Below are 20916 nucleotides of genomic sequence, written 5' to 3' on the forward strand. Positions count from 1 at the left end.
TTACAGAATATAAAAAATTCAAATTCGAGTAAAATTTTTTTCGAATCGAGTTACAGAATAGGCCCCCAGGCTTCAAGCCACATGCATTCGTCTACTAAGATCAGCCCTTAATTTCCCGAGGTATGTTAGAAACAAACAGATCCTAGAGGAAACCAAACTTCCTTTCATCCAATCGGCAGCATCCGACGCCAACCCCAGCATCAACTGTCTTGCCAAGAAAATCGACCGTTTCAGAAGGCCGTGTATCATGACAAACCCTTCCGCTCCCACCTAACCAACAAATCGAGCTTCGCTTTTTAGTGTCAGATTCCCTAGAAGGCTGCTCACCCCCTCAACTGAATCTTTCTCCTCCTTCCCCTGTAAATTTTACACTGATGGAAGAATGACCAAAATGGTACATATTTGTTTATTTATTTCTAAATACATATACAGTAAAAGCTCTCTTAAGCGTACTAAGTACATTTCTCTGATTTTAGAGCCAACGTTTTGTCAGGCATGGCTCGAAAAGAAAAGAGACCACTTTCATCGGCGTTCTTCACACTTCAGGTCTGTACTGACTCAGCAAAGAAGGAAGTTTTTCCCTGAATTGCTTTAAATCTTCTGGAGTAACATTAGCAGCTTCACCCGATATGCATTTAAATGCCACGTTATGTCTAGTTCGCCACTTCTAAAGCCATCCATCTGATGCGGGAAATGTTGTGTATCCTATGTGTTCTACTATTTCTTTGGCCTTAGATTTTATTATTGAACCTGAAAGAGGAATGTTTTTGCTTCTTGCTACAACGAACTAATCATAACACAATTTAACAAAGTGAGAGCCCTTAAGTGTGAGGAAAATTCTTTTTCGGTTAATATTCAACCCAGACGTCCATATAGCTTTGATGTCTTCTCTATTTTTGATAATTGCCACAGATTTCGTTTTTCCAATGTTAAACCTTAAGAAAATCGTAAGAATGAATTTATGGCCGTCAACTAAAAATACAAAAATGGTATCTGAGATGTTTCGTAATAAAAAAGTGTCTGCGTCCGTCCAAGAGAGCGCCCGCCTAAGGGAGCATTCCTTCCTGAAACAAGGCGAAATTTTGGGACCAAAAAATTTTCCCGCTTAAGAGAGCTGTCCGCAAGGACAGCTTTCACCTTATGTATTACTTTATAAGGGGTTCCAATCCAGAGTTTGTCTACAAACTTCTGTAGCATCTTTTCGCAGAGATGACCTGCCTAGGCAGGTAAAGTCTTTAACATGATCAGTGTCTTTGTCGTGTAGGTTTAAATGAGTATTAAAGGGAGCTTATTCTTCTAATAACGGTGCATCTTTGTGCGCAAAATAGATAAAATCGAGTGAAAATAAGTCCGAAACGCCATCTAACTAACATACCATATGCAGCTGAAGGTGTCGACTTTTATCCTGGCAAGTTACAAGAATATGAAATGTTCAGTTATACTTGAACTTAGCCCTTCTTTAATTGTATTCATTGTCAATGTTTTTTCGTTGTTAATTTCTAAACCAATTCTACGCGACACAGCGCATAGATCCTTACATTTTGCTCGCATGTCGGAGTTTTTTCAGGCAATAAGCGAATGTCAATGCCATACGTGAGATTTCTCTGCGCTTGCATCAGTGGAACTCAGTACAAAGCCACCGACAAGCTACAGAGGCACTAAGCTTCTCAGGAGTTCCTCCAGTTCTAGAGTTGAAGAGTCGACTGCAATTTGTCCTTTAACTCGTCAATGATATGTAGGGTGTTAATTTGGTCAACACATGTACGACTCGGGCGAAATCCGACTTATTGCTTTCTAAGAGATTTTTCAAGTTTTTAATTAATCCGATTTAAAAATTTACTGAACCTTGTAAAAAATAGAGAGGGAATTATAATTCCGGATAGTTTTACATTGAAAAATATCGCCATTATTTGGGAGAACGATCAAAATGCCCTTACCAATTACGCTTCTCTCGTTTGCACATATTTGACCTCCTTTTTAATTTAGTTGTAGTGTTAGGCTGCAAGGCTGTAAAGTGCAGGTGTTGCTGCTTGGTATTTAACTCGTTTTGTCTGTCTTTGGCTCTGGTTTACGCTTCAGGGTTTTCGCTGATCTCATTTCTCTTTCCCTTTGGTCGGCATGCTTTCGCATGCAACATGAATTCGCATTTTTAAACACATCCAACCAAGCTATATACTGACCGGGGATTCGATTTGAAATGTGCCAATTGCTTGAAGAGCTACAACAACTTATGTGGCTGTTTTTTTTATAATAATTTATTGATGTCGAATTTTTTCACTGCTTTGGTTGTCTTATGAATGAAGAGTGTACCAAGTCACATGAACGGCAAAGATCTATTAATATTTCGCCGTTTGTGTTGACCATACCGGGCCCTTGTCTGCTAATTATGTGTTCGAAGCTTTTGTTGTTCGAACTCACTTTTGCATGGAAAATGTAGCCTTGTGAAGTTTCTGCCAGAGCGGCTGACAGCTTGTTGTAGAAACTCAGTTTGCGGTCATCATCAGCTGGTTGCGTTGGCGCGTAAACTTGTATGATTGCGTTGCTTCCAGTTTTAGAATAATAATAACTCGGTTTTATTGCGTTCGCGCTCGTTTATTGGTTCCCGTATGATAAGCGACTTACTAGTATTTTTACTCAGGAAAAAGCCGATCCCATCAGAATGGGTATTGTGCAGGCTGCTGGAGCAGGGGCACTTCTGGAGTCGATGTCTCTTGACGATACCATTATCTCACTTACAGCTCCTCCGCTGACGTGCCTACGATATATGTAGCTAAGTGATTGATAGTAAAGAGGCACGTGGAGGCAAGGTGAGAATATGATGGTAACGAAGACCGCATTTACATATTTTTGAATGGTAAATAGATTAAAAGTTTATTAAATGTAAATATTTGAAATTCTCGTCTGTTATACCAACTATTTACTTTATTAAATTATTACACGATAAGGAATTTAACGATAAAAAGAAATGCAACTAACAAATTTTTAATTGCATCTCAAAGCCGTAAATAATAGTATAGTAAAGCTTATAACATCAAGTAAACCAAAATGCTAATGCATTCAGTTATAGTTTTATCATTGAGAAGTAAACATTAGTAAAGTTGTAACAATGGTATCGAAGGATACTACTGAGAATGCTACAGAGACTGTGGCAGAAATTGAAGGAAAGTATAGAGCGTCTGCTAAAAGGCATCGCACTAATTTTTGACGTTATAAAGAGTAAGCGTGAGTGATGATTTATATTTTGAATAGGTCCTAGAGTGGGCGTGCGACACTTGCAAAGCTTCCTTTTATTCCTCGGTTTCTCGGTGGGGTTTATGCAACGAACCAATCTCTCTGTGGCCATTGTGGCAATGATGGATCGGAATTCAACAAATCCAGATTTTCCGGTGCGCCCAGAATTTTATTTAATTTTTTTAATACAACTTTTATTTTCTATAGGAGTATAACTGGTCGGAGCAATCCAAGTCACTGTTGCTAAGCAGCTTTTTTTGGGGTTACGTCATCATGCAGATACCAAGCGGTCAGTTGGCGCAGCGATTTGGCGGTAAAGTAATGTTGCTTTTCAGTATCGGCGTTTCAGGATTTTTCGCCATATTTACGCCCTTAAGCGCACAAATGGGCGATTGGCAATTCATTTGCGCTTTACGATTTCTGCAAGGCTTCTGCCAAGCTGCCGTATATCCTTCGGTGCAAATTATTTTAGCCCGATGGGCGCCGCCAGCTGAACGCGGTGTACTAGCAACAATTTGCTATTCTGGCTCACAATTCGGCACGATCATCATATTGAGTATTAGTGGTACATTAGCTACTTCAATGTTTGGATGGCCGAGCATTTTCTATGTTTCCGGCGGTTGTAGCATTATCTGGGCGCTTGTGTGGCTGTTGTGGGGCGCTGATTCTCCGCGTCAATCCAAATTAATATCATCAGAGGAGCGGAATTACATTGAATCAACATTAGGAGCGATTTCAAAGAGTGAGAATAGTGCCATCTCAGCAAAGTTGCCCACACCTTGGTTGAGCATAATCACATCCGTGCCATTTTGGGCACTATTCACATCCCAATGTGCCTACAGTTGGGGCTATTGGACATTGATAACACAAATACCCTCGTACATAAAGAATGTGTTCGACAAAGATATCAAAAGTAATGCCTTGCTCTCCGCCCTGCCATATGCCGCTAATCTAGTACTCGGTTTGTGTTTCTGTGCCCTTGCCCAGGTACTGCTGTCAGCGAAGTTGTTGCGCACAAATGCTAGTCGCAAGATTTTCAACACGATCGGTATATGGATACCGATGGCGGCCACAATTGCGCTGGGGTTTGTTGATGCCAATAGCGCTGATTTGGCCGTTATTCTACTTACTGTGGCTGTGGGCGCCAACTCAGCAACATTTTTGGGTGGATTTGTGAATCATATTGACTTATCGCTGAATTTCCCCGGAACATTGATGAGCATTACAAATTTAGGGGCTACTTTGATGAGCATTATTACACCATTAGTTGTTGGCGTCATTGTGACAGATACGGTGAGTAGCTCAAAAATAATAGACGCAAATATAATATCAACTCATACCAATTGCAGACAAACCCAAATCAGTGGCGTTTAATATTTTACATTATGGCATTGTGGTATTTTATTGGCAATTTACTGTTTATAACTCTGGGTAGCACCAAATTGCAGCCGTGGAATGAGCCGGCGAAACGAGATACAGATCATGAGCGTATCAAATCAAGTGGTAGCAGGTACCCGGGAGCATAAATTACCAAAACTTGTATTACCTAACTGGTAGACAACAATGAGAATGGTGAAGTCATCTACATTGCATTTAGTAAACATGCTGAGATGAAGCATAATGCTAATTCGGAATATGATAGAAAAAGTGTAAGAATTAAGTATATACGATTTTTGGTTGTTCTTTCAGTTGTAATAAGTTTTTGCCACTAAATTTTGTTTTTAACACTCAGAATTAAGCGAGAAAGACATTGAGTTCCTTATATGTATATAACTAAATAATCGCGGTGAGCGAGTCGAGTCGAAGTCGAGTCGTGTGACTATCTGTGCATGGGGCCATCTGCCTTAGTGTACAAGCGATAACTTGAGCAAACATCGAGATATATTGATGAGCATTTCTATACGTGTATCTTTTCGTGTCCCCGCCTCATTTTAAGTATAATGTTATATCAAATAAACTACCGAAGCTTTATCACCCAACATTGCTGAGAAGAAGTTCTGCCAGCACCTCCTCATAAACTGTGGAAATGGATGAATTTGCATGGTAACCACGCTTACTTCCCAGATAGCGGCTACTTTGAGCAACAAGCAGGTACATAGCAGCGGAATTAGGTGCTTAATATAACTCTAATGGTCTTAGCTTATAGTATGATATAGTTTGAAGGTCAAGCATCAATAATGACATTGGAATAAACTTTGCAGAAACTGTCGAAATCAGACAACAAGTTTTCAAGGTCCGAAATAACGGTTATGTAGACCTTAGTGTCATTAACCAAAAATATTGGTCAATTTTTAAAATATGTTCATGAAATTTCTGGAGCATATACATGAGTTAATAATACATAAGTTAATAAATTAGTAATACATAAGTTAGCTTAATGGCAATACAACGCCTCACGCACGTATACCAAATACAGTTATTTTAGACTTTCCTGTCGACTTTAAATTATTTACTTAGGTCAAAATCTGCGATATTTTAGCAAGGATAAGTGTATTGTAACCACTAGTCTAAGTCGGTTCAAAGCACAACCCCTAATATAGAGGCACTCTCACCTTACTCACTCTTACCTTTCTCTCATCATGCCTCAGGTTATCTTTAAAAATTGTGAGTAAAAATAGTACAAATCAAATCAGATCTTTTATAGTTATTACTGATTAATTGGTTCATGAATATACAAATTATATCCTAATGGCTAAAATGATGCTTTTGTTCTAAAGTAGGCCGATTTTAGTCCTTCTCGACCTTGTCCTTCCAATGAAGTGGAGGTCTTCCTCTTACTCTGTTTCCCCCCGCGGATATTGCGTCGAATACTTTCAGAGCTGGAGTGTTTTCGTCCATTCGGACAACATGACCTAGCCAGCGTAGCCGCTGTCTTTTAATTCGCTGAACTATGTCGATGTCGTCGTATATCTCGTACAGCTCATCGTTCCATCGAATGCGATATTCGCCGTGGTCAACGCGCAAAGGACCATAAATCTTTCGCAGAACTTTTCTCTCGAAAACTCGCAAAGTCGACTCATCCTTATCCATTCTGGAGAAAGCAGAACTAACTAACTATGATATCAATATCAGCAGCATACGCCAGCAATTGTACACTCTTTTAGAGGATGGTACTCTCTTTGTTTAGTTCTCCTGCTCGAATTATTTTCTCCAGAAGTAGGTTAAAGAAGTCATACGAAGGGGAGCCACCTTGTCTGAAATCTCGTTTGGTACCGAACGGCTCTGAGGGGTCCTTCCCCATCCTGACGGAGCTTTTGATGTTGCTCAACGTCACCTTAAAGAGCCTTATTAATTTTGCGAGGATACCAAATTCAGACATCACGGCGGCAGCTCCTTTTCGTGCTGTCAAAAGCAGCATTGAAATCGATGAAGAGGTGGTGCGCGTCGATTCTCTTTTCACGGGTCTTTTCCAAAATTTAACGCTTGGTGAATCCTGGTCAGTTAAAGCCACACTGATAGGGTCCAATCAGTTTGTTGACGGTAAGATTTAGTCTTTCAAACAATACGCTCTATAGAACCTTATACGCGATGGTTAAAAGGATTATCCCACGGTAGTTGGCGCAGATCGTAGGGTCTCCCTTTTTGTGGATTTGGCAGAGCACACTTAAATTCCAATCGTTGGGCATGCTTCCGTCCGACCATATTTTACAAAGAAGCTGATGCCGTGTTTGAATAACTCGGCCGGCAATTTATTGTTCGTCAGCCGGGTAATTGCTATTCGAACTTCTTCATGGTCGGACAATGGAACGTCTGCTCCATCGACTTCGATTGGTGAATCGGGTTCGCCTTATCCTGGCGATATGGTTTCACTGCCATTCAGCAGGCTGGAGAAGTGTTCCCTTCATAATCATAGTATGCACTGGGCATCGGTTACTAGATCCCCTCCTTGGGTTCTAGAAGAATATGATCCGGTCTTGAAACCTTCTGTTAGTCGCCGCATTTTTTCGTAGAATTTTCGAATATTACCCTTGTCGGCTAGCTTGTCAAGCTCATCATACTCACGCATTTCGGCCTCTCTCTTTTTCTGTCTACCAATACGTCTCGCTTCCCTCTTGAACTCTCGGTATCTATCCTATCCCGCACGTGTTGTGGTCGAACGTAAAGTTGCGAGGTAGGTAGTCAGTTTTCTCTCCGCTGCGACACTGCACTCCTCCTCGTACCAGCTGTTCTTGTGCATTTTCCGAAAACCAATGGTTTTGGTTGCAGCTGTACGTAAGGAGCTTGAAATTCCGCCTCACTGTTCCCTTATACCGAATTGTTGACGAGTGCTCTCAGAGAGCAGGAGTGCAAGTCGAGGAGAAAATCATTCGGCTATCTGTGGTGATTGTAGCTTCTCGACATCGAACCTTCCTTGCGTGGTGGCTTTTTCGATCTGGAGACAGCTAGGTAGTTTGATTTTCTTATACTGGAATCTAGGACTTTAGATAACTATACTTCAGGTCCCAGCGAAGTCGATCATCCTCAACCCTTTTAGGGATGTTCGTCATGGAGGTTGAATTTGCTGACTGTTGCGCCAAATATACCTTCCTTGCCCATCCTGGAATTAAAGTCGCCAAGCACGATTTTGACATCGTAGCGGGGGCAGCTCTCGTAGGTGCGCTCCAAGCGCTCATAGGCATCTCTGATTACATCGTCTTTCTCTTCCATCGCGGCGTGGGTGCAAATCTATCTTCCGAGGCTGTTTATGCTTTTTCATTGGTAGTGTTTTTTACGTGGCGGGTCCCAAACCCAGCGCGCAACCCTGTGTAGGGGATGTTTCACCAGCTCACTTTAGCTCGCCTTCAAACGGATGTTCTTAGGCTACCCAGAGGCTACTTGGTCAAAGACCGGAAGTCGTGAGCTGCTTGAGTCATATTTAAAAGAATCATTTCTGGTTCCTCCCAAGCAAATGGCGACCAGAGAACTTTCCTCACTTGCGTAAACTTCTACACATAACTCCATGGTGCACTTAATGGCTTGTGCAAAATATTATATTATAGTTTGAGCTCACTAAATATATTAAGGTCGCTCAAGGTACTCTGTTGCTTCATTAAATCAGCAAAATTTATCTTAATTTGTACACTAGAAAGTGAAAGAAACAGATCAAATTTAAAATTGCAATATATGCGAAATAGGCGTGGTTGTAGTCCGCCTTCGTTAGTTTTCGCGCTAGAATATGGGAATATCAAGGTAATATTATGTGACAAATTTGCCAATATTGGTCCAGTAGGTCCTGAGATATGGCTTTTCCTTCCAATTACGCTCATCTATTCCTCGTTTTCCAGTTTTTGCACGTCATCCAAGTTTCGTTAAGATATTTAAATTTTTACTCAAGTTATCGCTTGGACAGACAAACAGTCACTCCCATTTCAACTCATCTCATCATCCTGATCATTTATATACCATATAAGTGTGTGGATAAAAGTTCCAATTGCGAACATCTTATCGAAAATATCGGTCAATCTGTGAGATATATTAAAGAAATACGGATAAAAGTATGTCTGTATGTCAAAAATAAGTTGAACCGGATAAATAATTTCTTTAAATTTTAAATTTTCGACCTTATAGTTGACTTTCTGCCGCATACTACACATTGGCAAATGTGTGATTTATTTTAACCAAATTGAGGGAGCTTGTTCTTCTAATAACGGTGCATCTTTATGCGCAAAATAGATAAAATCAAGTGAAAATAAGTCCGAGACCCCATCTAACTAACAAACCATATTCAGCTGAAAGTATTTCCTCGACTTTGATCCTGACAAGTTACAATAATATCTAACGTTCGGTAACTCCCGAACCTAGCCCCTCTTTAGTTGTTTTCATTGTCAATGTTTTGTCGTTGTTAATTTGTAAACCAATTCTACCCGACACAGCGCATAGATTCTTATATTTTGCTCGCATGTCGGAGTGTTTTACAATCAATAACCGAATGTCATCGGCATACGTCAGTTCTAGGGTTGAAGAGTCGACTGCAATTTGTCCTTTAACTAGCCAATGATATGAAGGGTGTTAATTTGGTCAACACATGTACGACTCGGGCGAAGCCCGGCTTATTACTTTCTCAGAGATTTTTCAAGTTTTTAATTAATCCGACTTAAAAATAGACTGAAGTAATAGAGAGAGAGGTATAGTTCCGCGATAGATTTTACATTGAAAATATCGCCACTATTTGGGAGAACGAGCGAAATGTCCTTACCAATTACGCTTATCTCGTTGGTACCTCCTTTTTAATCTAGTTGTAGTGTTGGGCAGCTAGGCTGTAAAGTGCTGGTGCTCGTTTGTCTCTCTTTGGCTCTGGTTTACGCCCCTAGCACTTGTTTGCTCATTGTTGTCCGAACTCACTTTTGTATGGATAAGGTAGTCACTCCGTATTCCCGTTCTGCTATATGGTGCAGAGGCAAGGGCGATGACAACATCTGATGAGTCTTTGGTTCTTGGTCAGTTCGGAAAGATCGTTGGGTAATGTCATCTTGCGGCGTGTAGCGACTTGGGTGTATGGCTGTGTGATGTCTTCATGGGTGGAGTAGGGTTTTGTGTATTAGTATGTGGTGTTTTCGTGAGTGGATTGCGTTAGTGTGGTGTATTGGCGTTCAGTGCAGTGCATTGAGGGGGAGGCATAGTTCAAGCAGTCATCCTTTTCTGGACTCTTCAATCCTTTATATACTCTACCTTCCACGCTTGACCAGAATGTGTGAACTTGTTCTGAGTTAAGGGCTGCGATCACTGAAGGAACTTCAGAGAGCGACGTGAATAGAAAACGGCTTCAATTCGAATTATTAATGTGGTGAACTATTCATAATTAAAGTTGGTTCCATGGGAAGCGTACTTTTTTTTATTTGTGTGATTTGTATCTGAGAAATGTCATCCAGATTATTTGCGAACTATGTAGGTTTTTATAATGCGTTGCACATATATTCTTTGACACCCAACAGATATGATTTGGGAGGAGTTTAGCGGGTTAAAGTTCCGCAATCTGGCTTGCAATGCTTCCTCAAAGGAAGTAGATGGGCGTGAAAAATTAATTAAACGAAAATTTATAAAGTGTCATAACTAAAAAGATGTAAAAACTTAACAATGGGAATGGCACCGCCCACGTTTAGATGACATCCAGTCCTCCTGAGCTTGAGATCAGCGCTATCTAATAATAATGATACTAATGATAAAACAGTCAGCACATGCTTTTGAGCGGTAAATTAATTAAGAGTTTATTAAATGTAAATATTTAATATGCACGTCTGTTACACCAACTATAGTGCTTTATTAAATTATTTGACGATAAAAAAATCAAACAAATAACGAAACGCAGTTTCATGGATTTTTAATTGTATCTTAAAGCCGTAAATAGTAGCATAGTAAAGCTTATTCCATCAAGTAGAGCTAAAATGCTAATGCACTTAGTTCTAGTTGTATCTCCGAGCAGTAAACATTAGTAAAGTTCTGATAATGGTATCGAAGGATATTACCGCTGAGAATGCTACAGAGATTGCAGAAAAAATTAAAGGCAAGTATACTCGTAGAGCGTATGCTGAAGGGCATCGCATTAATTTTCGACTTTATAATTAGGAATAGGTCCTCGAGTGGGCGTGCGACACTTGCAAAGCTTCCTTTTATTCCTTGGTTTCGCTGTAGTGTATATGCAACGAACCAATCTCTCAGTGGCCATTGTGGCAATGATGGATCGGAATTCAACAAACCCAGATTTTCCGGTGCGCCCAGAATTTTAATTTGAATTCAATTTTTTAATATAAAATTTATTGTCTAATGCACACTTACAGGAGTACGACTGGTCGGAGCAAACCAAGTCACTGGTAATAAGTAGCTACTTTTGGGGTTACTTCCTCATGCAGATACCAGGCGGTCAGTTGACGCAGCGATTCGGCGGCAAAGTAATGTTGCTCTTCAGTGTTGGTATTGGTGGCTTTCTCACCATATTTACACAATTGGGCGATTGGCAATTCATTTGCGCATTGCGATTTCTGCAAGGCTTCTGTCAAGCTGCCGTATATCCTTCGGTGCAAATTATTTTAGCCCGATGGGCCCCACCAGCCGAACGCAGTATACTTGTAGCACTATGCTTTTCCGGCATGCAATTTGGCACAGTCATAATAATGAGCATTAGTGGCATATTAGCCACTTCAAAGTTAGGATGGCCGAGCATTTTCTATGTTTCCGGCGGTTGTGGTATTATCTGGTCGCTTGTGTGGCTAATGTGGGGCGCTGATTCTCCGCGTCAATCCAAATTAATATCATCAAAGGAGCGAAATTACATTGAATCAGCATTAGGAGCGATTTCAAAGAGTGAGAATAGTACCATCTCAGCGAACTTGCCCACACCTTGGTTGAGCATATTCACATCCGTGCCATTTTGGGTGCTACTCATTACGCATTGTGCCTACAATTGGGGCTATTGGATATTGCTGACACAAATACCCTCGTACATAAAGAATGTGTTCGACAAAGATATCCAAAGTAATGCCTTGTTCTCCGCCCTGCCATATACCGCTAATCTAGTATTCGGTCTGTGTTTCTGTGCCCTCGGTCAGCTATTGCTGTCAAAGAAAGTGTTGAGCACGAACGCTAGCCGTAAGATCTTCAACACGGTTGGCATGTGGATACCGATGGCGGCCACAATTCCGATGGGGTTTGTTGATGCCGATAGTTCTGATTTGGCCGTTATCTTACTAACGTTGTCTGTGGGCTTCAATTCAGCTGTATTAATGGGTTTTTATATGAATTTCATTGAGTTATCACCAAATTTTGTCGGAACATTGCAGGGTATTATAAGTTTTGGAGCTACTTTGATGAGTATAATTGGCCCGTTAGTTGTTGGCGTCATTGTGACAGACACGGTAAGTACTTTAAACATAATAGATGCAAATATAATATTAACTCTTAGCAATTGTAGACAAACCAAAATCAGTGGCGCATGATATTTTACACTATGATATTTTCCTATTTTATTGGCAATTTACTGTTTATAACTCTGGGTAGCACTAAAGTGCAGCCCTGGAATGAGCCGGTGAAACGAAACGTAAATCGTGAGCAATTCAAATATCAAGCAGCACTGCAGCCTATCTAATCTAAACTTGTATTTAAATAGGTGTTCAACAAACTGGTGAATGACGAAAGCATCTAAAATATATTAAGCAAAAAAAGCGGGAATGCGGCGTAAAATATTCGAAATATAAAAAAAAAAAACTATTGGATATAAGAATATTTGTTTTGATAATAATTAGCTATTAACTAGTTTATATACTTTTGCAACATGTTGCTACAGAGTATAACTGTTTTGTTCATCTAACGTGTTTTTTTATCACCTAAAATAAGTCTGAGAAAGATTTTGAACCACGAAAATGCAATGCTGGCGGATAGCCGCTGTCTTTTAATTCGCTGAGCTATGTCAATGTCATCGTATATCTCGTACAGCTCATCGTTCCATCGAATGCGATATTCGCCGTGGCCAACGCGCAAAGGACCATAAATCTTTCGCAGAACTTTTCTCTCGAAAACTCGCAACGCCGACTCATCAGTTGTTGACATCGTCCAAGCCTCTGCACCATATAGCAGGACGGGAATTATGAGTGACTTATAGAGTTTGGTTTTTGTTTGTCGAGAGAGGACTTTGCTTCTCAATTGCCTACTCAGTCCGAAGTAGCACCTGTTGGCAAGAGTTATCCTGCGTTGGATTTCTAGGCTGACATTATTAGTGGTGTTAATGCTGGTTCCAAGATAGACGAAATTATCTACAACTTCAAAGTTATGACTGTCAACAGTGACGTGAGTGCCAAGTCGCGAGTGCGACGACTGTTTGTTTGATGACAGGAGATATTTCGTCTTGCCCTCGTTCACTGCCAGACCCATTTCTTTTGCTTCCCTGTCCAGTCTGGAGAAAGCAGAACTAACGGCGCGGGTGTTGAGGCCGATGATATCAATATCATCGGCATACGCCAGCAGCTGTACACTCTTATAGAAGATGGTATCTTCTCCATTTAGTTCTGCTGCTCGAACTATTTTCTCCAGAAGGAGGTTGAAGAAATCGCACGATAGGGAATCACCTTGTCTGAAACCTCGTTTGGTATCGAACGGCTTGGAGAGGTCCTTCCCGATTCTGACGGAGCTTTTCGTGTTACTCAACGTCAGTTTACACAGCCGTATTAGTTTTGCGGGGATACCAAATTCAGACATCGCGGCATAAAGGCAGCTCCTTTCGTGCTGTCGAAAGCAGCTTTGAAATCGACGAAGAGGTGGTGTGTGTCGATTCTTCTTTCACGGGTCTTTTCCAAGATTTGGCGCATGGTGAATATCTGGTCGGATGTTGATTTTCCAGGTCTAAAGCCACACTGATAAGGTCCAATCAGCTTGTTGACGGTGGGCTTTAATCTTTCACACAATACGCTCGATAGAACCTTATATGCGATGTTGAGGAGGCTAATCCCACGGTAGTTGGCGCAGATTGTGGGGTCTCCTTTTTTATTTATTGGGCATAGCACACTTAAATTCCAATCGTTGGGCATGCTTTCGTCCGACCATATTTTACAAAGAAGCTGATGCATGCTCCTTATCAGTTCTTCGCCGCCGTGTTTGAATAGCTCGGCCGGCAATCCGTCGGCCCCTGCCGCTTTGTTGTTTTTCAGGTGGGCAATTGCTATTCGAACTTCTTCATGGTCGGGTAATGGAACGTCTGCTCCATCGTCATCGATTGAGGAATCGGGTTCGCCTTCTCCTGGTGTTATGCATTCACTGCCATTCAGCAGGTTGAAGAAGTGTTCCCTCCATAATTTAAGTATGCTCTGGGCATCGGTGGCTAGATCACCTTTGGGGGTTCTACAAGAGTATGCTCCGGGCTTGAAACCTTTTGTAAGCCGCCGCACTTTTTCGTAGAATTTTCGAGCATTACCCCTGTCGGCCAGCTTATCAAGCTCTTCGTACTCACGCATTTCGGCCTCCTTCTTTTTCTGTCTACAAATGCGTCTCGCTTCCCTCTTCAACTCTCGGTATCTATCCCATCCCGCACGTGTTGTGGTCGATCGTAACATTGCGAGGTAGGCAGCCTGTTTTCTCTCCGCTGGGACACGGCACTCCTCGTCGTACCAGCTGTTCTTTTGCACTTTCCGAAAACCAATGGTTTCGGTTGCAGCTGTACGTAAGGAGTTTGAAATGCCGTCCCACAGTTCCCTTATACCGAGTTGTTGACGAGTGCTCTCAGAGAGCAGGAGTGCAAGCCGAGTAGAGAATCGTTCGGCTGTCTGTTGTGATTGCAGCTTCTCGACGTCGAACCTTCATTGTGTTTGTTGGCGTGCATTTTTTGCTGCACAGAGGCGGGTGCGAATCTTGGCTGCAACAAGATAGTGGTCCGAGTCGATGTTAGGACCTCGGAGCGCACGCACATCTAAAACACTGGAGACGTGTCTTCCGTCTATCACAACATGATCGATCTGCTTGGCAGTTTTTCGATCCGGAGACAGCCAGGTAGCTTGATGAATTTTTTTGTGCTGGAATCTAGTACTACAGATAACCATATTTCGAGCCCCGGCGAAGTCGATCAGCCTCGATCCATTTGGGATGTTTTGTCGTGGAGGCTGATTTTACCGACCGTGGTGCCAAAGGTACCTTCTTTGCCCACCCTGGCGTTAAAGTCGCCAAGCACGATTTTGACATCATGGCGGGGTCACATCGTCCTTCTCATCCGTCGGGGCGTGGGCGCAAATCAGCGATATGTTGAAGAACCTCGCTTTGATGCGGATTGTGGCTAGACGTTCATTCACCGGAGTGAATGATAGTACTCGGCGACGAAGTCTCTCTCCCACCACGAATCCCACACCAAACTTGCGCTTCCTTTATATGGCCACTGTAGTAAATGCCACAAGGACCTACTCGTCTTTGTCCTTGTCCCGTCCATCGCATTTCTTGGACGGCGGTGATGTCAGCCTTTATTTTCACGAGGACATCAACCAGCTGGGCAGCGGCACCTTCCCAATTAAGGGACCGGACATTCCAGGTGCGTGCCCTTAAATAGTAGTCCTTATTTCGTTTGCCGTGGTCGTCATCAAAAGGGGGGTCTCTCATCCGAGGCTGGTTGTTACTGTTCATTGGGGGTGTTTTTTTACGTGGCGGGTCCTAAACCCAGCGCACAACCCTATGTAGGGGATATTTCGCCTTCTCACTTTAGCTCGCCTTCAAACGGATGTTCTTAGGCTACCCAGAGGATACTTGGTCAAAGACCGGAAGTAGTGAGCTGCTTGAGTCATATGTAAAAGAATCGTTTCTAGCCACTCCCACGTGAATGGCGATCAGAGAACTTTCCTCACTTGCGTGAACTTCTGCACATGACTCCATCCTCCCGACTGCTACTTTTAAATGTCGGACACAATGCGTATTCTGGTAAAAAGTCACAGATCATATGATAGATAATTTCGGAAAAGATTTAAGGGGAAAGTATCTGAAGTCGTTTAAAAAAACCGATTATTTCTACTGTCTTAACCGATAGGTATATTCTCTAAGAAAATGACCGCAAAATTTTAAAAAACCGATCTTAAAAAGTGTGCTAATGTTTGCACTTGAAAGTGACTCTCGCCAAGTTCACCTAACTTTCACCATAAACTAGAGGTACTTCCTTCTTTTGAAAGGTCATGCGTGAGTAGTGTCAAGCTGTCATACTTTTTTTGTTCAATATTGTTAATCATTTTATTATGAAAACATTTTCGTCTGAACAACGTTTACAAGTCGTTCAACTATATTACGAAAATTCACGTTCTGTAAAAAATGTGTTCAGCGATTTGGCCCATTTTTGGCTCAATGGGTATCTACCGTATTAATCTATTAAAATTTACGCATTAGAGGCGAGGAGTAACCTAAAAAGTCTCAAAAGTTGCCATTTCATCCAGAATAAACAACGGCTTGGTGTGGCTCATATTTCTTTAAAATATAAACGGCTTTAAACGGCGCCACTTCACATACCTCCCACACATCGCATAAATCAATGGATTTATTGATTGAACACTTTGTTGAGCAGATAATTTCACATTCTGGGGAGGGCGATTGGCCCCAAAATCATGTGATATAACACCGTTGAACTTTTTTCTTTGGGGATATGCAAAGTTTAAAGTTTTTCGAAGTCGAACGAGTCATCGAAAATTGGACTAACCATCTGAGACGCAGCTGCGGCCAACATTTGAAAGAGATAATCTTCAAAAAATAAATGCCAACGAATGTTCTTTCGAACGACAATAAACGTTCTCCATTAAATTTGAAATTTCTGTGTTTTTTCTTTAAAAAAAAGTTGGAAATCTCGAAATGGATCACCCTTTAGTGTTGCAAACTGGTCACTCACAACATTATCGTAAAGTTTGACATTTTTGGTAGTGCACAAACTCAGAACTTTTCGACCTACGAGCGCTATTTATGTTGCTTACAGTAACTTAAAATATTCAACTAGGCCAATAAATGGAATTAAATTGTGAACACTTTCGCGCGATTATTTTTTCTAAAATTTGATGTCAATGAAGACCCAGTATTTATCGATGATATGAGAAATTCAATCCAGATCGTAGATCAATCCAAGACGAATTTCGTATAGATCGTCAAAAATCTATCTTTCCATGCACCAATTCGTGTTTCTGCAAAACATGGCACTGTAGATCTAAAAAGCAGAACTATTAACGACGTCAGAAAGGCATACGAGCACAGAAAGTACTTTTCAGTAAAATCACTTTTCACTACTGATGAATAAATGCTATCTGATCAAATATAATCCAGACAGGCCGAATTATGCAGCTCGCGCAAGCCGAATAGTTTAACAATTGTTAATTGTAGATTTAGCACTGACTAACATTTATGATACTAACGATGAAAATGTTAGTGTAGGTTGTAGAGCAATCAATTAATTAAACGTTTATTGGAAGTAAATATTTTAAGTGCTTTGTCTGTTAAATTACATTACATCTAAAGTGCTTTATGGAAACAGTAAACGATAAGAAACTGAACGACATGAAATGCCGCAAAATGTAATCAGTTTTAATTTTATCTCCGAGCAGTTAACATTACAAAAATTGTGATAATGGTATTGAAGGATACTCGTATTACCGCTGAAAATTCTGACGAGACTGCGGCAGTAACTGACAGCAAGTATAGACCGTATTCTGAGGGGCAACGCACTAATTTTCGACGTTACCATGTGTACCCGCATACTTTATATTTTCAATAGGTCCGAAAGTGGGCGTACGACATTTGCAAAGTATGCTGATATTCTCCGGTTTCTGTGTAGCGTTTATGCAGCGAGCCAATCTCTCAGTGGCCATTGTGGCAATGATGGATCGCAATTCCACAAATCCAGATTTTCCGGTGCGTTCGTAATTTTTAAATCTGTTTTTGTTTTTTTTTTTTTAATTATAACGGTGATTGTCTTCAATATATATATAGGAGTATGAATGGTCGGAGCAAACAAAGTCACTGCTACTGAGCAGCTTCTTTTGGGGTTACGCCCTCATGCAGATACCAGGCGGTCAGCTGGCGCATCGTTTCGGCGGTAAAGTAATGTATCTCTACGGTGTCGGTATTTCTGGATTTCTCGCCTTGTTTACGCCCTTAAGCGCACAACTGGGTAATTGGCAATTCATTTGCGCTATACGATTTCTGCAAGGCTTCTGTCAAGGTTCCCTATATCCTTCTACGCATACGCTTTTGGCACAATGGGCGCCACCAGCTGAACGCGGTATACTTGCAACAATTTGCTATTCCGGCCCACAATTTGGCACGATCATCATATTGAGTATTAGTGGCACACTAGCTGCTTCAAAGTTTGGTTGGCCGAGCATTTTCTATGTTTCCGGCGGTTGTGGCATTATCTGGTGTTTGGTGTGGCTGCTGTGGAGCGCTGATGCACCGCATCAATCCAAATTAATTACACCCAAGGAGCGAAATTACATCGAATCAGAATTAGCAGTGATTTCTAAGCGTGACAATAATGCCACCTCAGCAAAGTTGCCCACACCTTGGTTAAGCATACTCACATCCTTGCCATTTTGGGTGCTACTCCTTTGCAATTGTGCCTACAATTGGGGCTATTGGACAATGATGACACAAATACCCTCTTACATAAAGAATGTGTTCGACAAAGATATCCAGAGTAATGCCTTGCTCTCCGCCCTGCCATATACCGCTAATCTAGTATTCGGTCTGTGTTTCTGTGCCCTCGGTCAGATACTGCTGTCAAGGAAAGTGTTGAGCACAAACGCTAGCCGTAAGATCTTCAACACGATCGGCATGTGGACACCGATGACGGCCGCCATTGCACTGGGGTTTGTCGACGCCGATAATGTTGATTTGGCTGTTATCTTACTAACTGTCGGTGTTGGTACCGACTCGGCAACATTTTTAGGTTATCTTTTGAATCACATGGATTTATCACCGAATTTCGCCGGCGCTATGATGGGCATTACAAACTGTGCAGCTAATGTAATGAGCATTTTTGCACCGTTACTTGTTGGCGTCATTGTGACAGATACGGTGAGTTGGTCAAAAATAATAAACGTAAATATAATATTTACTGATTGCCAATTACAGACAAACCCAAATCAGTGGCGTTTTATTTTTTACATTATGGCTGGGTTCTATTTTATTGCCAACTTACTGTTTATAACTTTGGGTAGCACTAAATTGCAGCCGTGGAACGAGCCGGTGAAACGAGATACAGATCGTAAGCATATCAGATTTCAGCAGTTGCTGCTGACCTGGTGTATATCTAATCTAATTTGTATTTAAATAGGTGTCCAACAAAACGGCGATTGATGAAAGTATCTATACTTTAGCTAGCAAATAAGGGGAGCTGGAGCATAATGCTTGAGTTGATGTATTTTCATTTTTTATTTTGTATTTTTGATTTTTGTTCACCTGAAATTATCATTTTTGTTATCAAAGTCCTATCTTTAACTTTGCTATTTTTATTTGAGATAATTTTGTTTAAATAAAGTAAAAATAACTCATGATTATCGAAAATATCCATACATCAGTATAACCAAAGATTTATATGGAAGAAATTAATTTATATAAAGAAAATGTCCGAAAAAGAACTTCTATAATTGTGATTGTAAATAAATAGAATAAACGCGGTCTCTCCCCTTAAAAGCCAAGCAAGAACATCGGCGGTCGCTCCTACTAAGTTGTATGCAAACAAGTAGAAGGAACAAAAATTAATTAATTAAAAATTAAATATAAAACAGAATATTAACAACAAGCCACATGTGAGAAGATATAGGACACAATGTATCAAAACATTTATTAAAATAAAAAAAATTAATTCGCTGGATTACAAAATGCTAAATTCTTTAGAGTCATTGCAGATAGAGAACTGCACAGTTGTGTGCACTTATTTGAATAACGCCTAGTCTTTAAGTGAGCTGGTATCTTTAAAGAGAATTATATGTTTAGTGAGAATTAGTATTTGGTGAACATACTAATATTTGCATTTCTATTTCGTAACATTTGATTATGGCTTAAATGATAATACTTTTGTACAGTGTCGCATGATTGGTTTTACTCAAGTAAAATGGAAACCGGATCAAAGGATTTTCCTATTAGGTTGAATATTGCTTAAAGTACCAACCGTAATATTTAATGATAAATATAATATTGTACGTGAATCGGTAAGAAAATTGGATAATGGGATTTACGGCAGCCGATTTTATTCATGGACCTCAGGTTGAGGTTGTTGGTTGGTTGTAAAGAAAGACACAGGAACGCCAGACAGCAGGCGCCCGCACTTCGGCCTTCTATAGGTGCATTGTACTACCGGTTTGCAACCAAACTAAGCCTTATTCAAAAACTAAATGGATTTTGTAAAAAACCTAGTGGTGGTATCTTAACGTTAGGTTAGATATTACTACAAATTCCCATTTGCTTAGAAGTAGCTGCTTTTTGGTCAGTCCATCACCAATGCTACCACAAAATAAATTTTTAATAGATCTAGGTGTTTCTCTATTGCCTCAAACATCTCTTTGAAGAGCTGAATGGTCTAGGTAGCTTACGGGAATTATGTTCCTATTTGCCCCAGTGCGGTGACTGCCTTTTCGTTTTCTTCGATTGGCATACGACTGAAAATCTAGTTATTGCCTCATTCATAACCTAGATTACATTTAGTATAGACCTTACGGACAGCTTGGTTGTTCATTAAAAGGTTTGCTGATTAAGGCAGAAGCCCACTTCGGCCTGAAAAACTAAATTGTAGTTATTTAGTTTGAAGCTACTTTCTACACTTAACATTACAACAGAACAAAAGTCTTATGTGAGTTCCTTATCTACCTCTGACGTTAACATGCAGAAATTAAGAAATGTTCCTGAAAATCGTCGTGTAGGCACCAGGAAAATTTAGCAATTTTCAAATTGTTCAATACAGTCCAAGTCCACGACCTTTGTTTACATTCAGCCAAATCAATAACCTTTGTTTACATTTCAGGTCACGAACTCTTTTTTTTACATCTCAATGAATCCTTTGTTTACATACATTTAGCCAAATCCACAACCACGTTTGAATTTCAGATCACTGACCCGTTAGAATTTAAGAGGTCAATGACCACTTTGTTTTAATTTTGTGAGGTCAATGACCCTTTTGCTTACATTTAGCAAATTCCAGAACGTTGTTTGATTTTCAGATCACTGACCTTTTCGTTTAGAATTTAAGAGATCAATGACCCTTTTGCTTACATTTAGCCA

At 40.6% G+C, this 20916-nt stretch overlaps 3 protein-coding genes across 5 annotated transcripts; all 3 read left to right on the top strand.

Moving 5' to 3' along the window:
• Window positions 1–3093: 3093 nt before the first annotated feature.
• Window positions 3094–5737, top strand: LOC120771242 (putative inorganic phosphate cotransporter). Its single transcript, XM_040099158.1, has 4 exons — window positions 3094–3161; window positions 3250–3386; window positions 3439–4524; window positions 4581–5737. Exons 1-4 carry the CDS (start codon window positions 3107–3109, stop codon window positions 4755–4757), a joined length of 1455 nt encoding a protein of 484 aa, XP_039955092.1. The 5' UTR covers window positions 3094–3106; the 3' UTR covers window positions 4758–5737.
• Window positions 5738–10631: 4894 nt separating this feature from the next.
• Window positions 10632–12373, top strand: LOC120771244 (putative inorganic phosphate cotransporter). 2 transcript variants are annotated; one of them, XM_040099159.1, is made up of 4 exons: window positions 10632–10711; window positions 10774–10916; window positions 10986–12059; window positions 12116–12373. In XM_040099159.1, exons 1-4 carry the CDS (start codon window positions 10654–10656, stop codon window positions 12287–12289), a joined length of 1449 nt encoding a protein of 482 aa, XP_039955093.1. In that variant the 5' UTR covers window positions 10632–10653; the 3' UTR covers window positions 12290–12373. The 2 variants fall into 2 exon arrangements, with proteins under 2 accessions (XP_039955093.1, XP_039955094.1); XM_040099160.1 differs by having other exon boundaries at window positions 10780–10916.
• Window positions 12374–17252: 4879 nt separating this feature from the next.
• LOC120771235 (putative inorganic phosphate cotransporter) lies at window positions 17253–19095 on the top strand. Of its 2 annotated transcripts, XM_040099148.1 has the most exons (5): window positions 17253–17330; window positions 17414–17550; window positions 17629–18714; window positions 18772–18904; window positions 18974–19095. In XM_040099148.1, the coding sequence occupies exons 1-5, from the start codon at window positions 17267–17269 to the stop codon at window positions 18994–18996; spliced, it is 1443 nt and encodes a 480-aa protein (XP_039955082.1). In that variant the 5' UTR covers window positions 17253–17266; the 3' UTR covers window positions 18997–19095. The 2 variants fall into 2 exon arrangements, with proteins under 2 accessions (XP_039955082.1, XP_039955081.1); XM_040099147.1 differs by having other exon boundaries at window positions 18772–19095.
• The last annotated feature ends 1821 nt before the right edge of the window (window positions 19096–20916 follow it).

The sequence above is a fragment of the Bactrocera tryoni genome, chromosome 3 (genome assembly GCF_016617805.1).
Source record: "Bactrocera tryoni isolate S06 chromosome 3, CSIRO_BtryS06_freeze2, whole genome shotgun sequence".
In the NCBI taxonomy this organism is placed as follows: Eukaryota; Metazoa; Arthropoda; class Insecta; order Diptera; family Tephritidae; genus Bactrocera; species Bactrocera tryoni.

Coding starts and splice junctions, on each gene's coding strand:
- LOC120771242 (XM_040099158.1), top strand. CDS start 3,107: ATGGTATCGAAGGATACTACTGAGAATGCTACAGAGACTGTGGCAGAA. Junction 3,162..3,249: donor GACTGTGGCAGAAATTGAAG/GAAAGTATAGAG, acceptor TATTTTGAATAG/GTCCTAGAGTGGGCGTGCGA. Junction 3,387..3,438: donor CAACAAATCCAGATTTTCCG/GTGCGCCCAGAA, acceptor TATTTTCTATAG/GAGTATAACTGGTCGGAGCA.
- LOC120771244 (XM_040099159.1), top strand. CDS start 10,654: ATGGTATCGAAGGATATTACCGCTGAGAATGCTACAGAGATTGCAGAA. Junction 10,712..10,773: donor GATTGCAGAAAAAATTAAAG/GCAAGTATACTC, acceptor CTTTATAATTAG/GAATAGGTCCTCGAGTGGGC. Junction 10,917..10,985: donor CAACAAACCCAGATTTTCCG/GTGCGCCCAGAA, acceptor GCACACTTACAG/GAGTACGACTGGTCGGAGCA.
- LOC120771235 (XM_040099147.1), top strand. CDS start 17,267: ATGGTATTGAAGGATACTCGTATTACCGCTGAAAATTCTGACGAGACT. Junction 17,331..17,413: donor GACTGCGGCAGTAACTGACA/GCAAGTATAGAC, acceptor TATTTTCAATAG/GTCCGAAAGTGGGCGTACGA. Junction 18,715..18,771: donor GCGTCATTGTGACAGATACG/GTGAGTTGGTCA, acceptor TGCCAATTACAG/ACAAACCCAAATCAGTGGCG.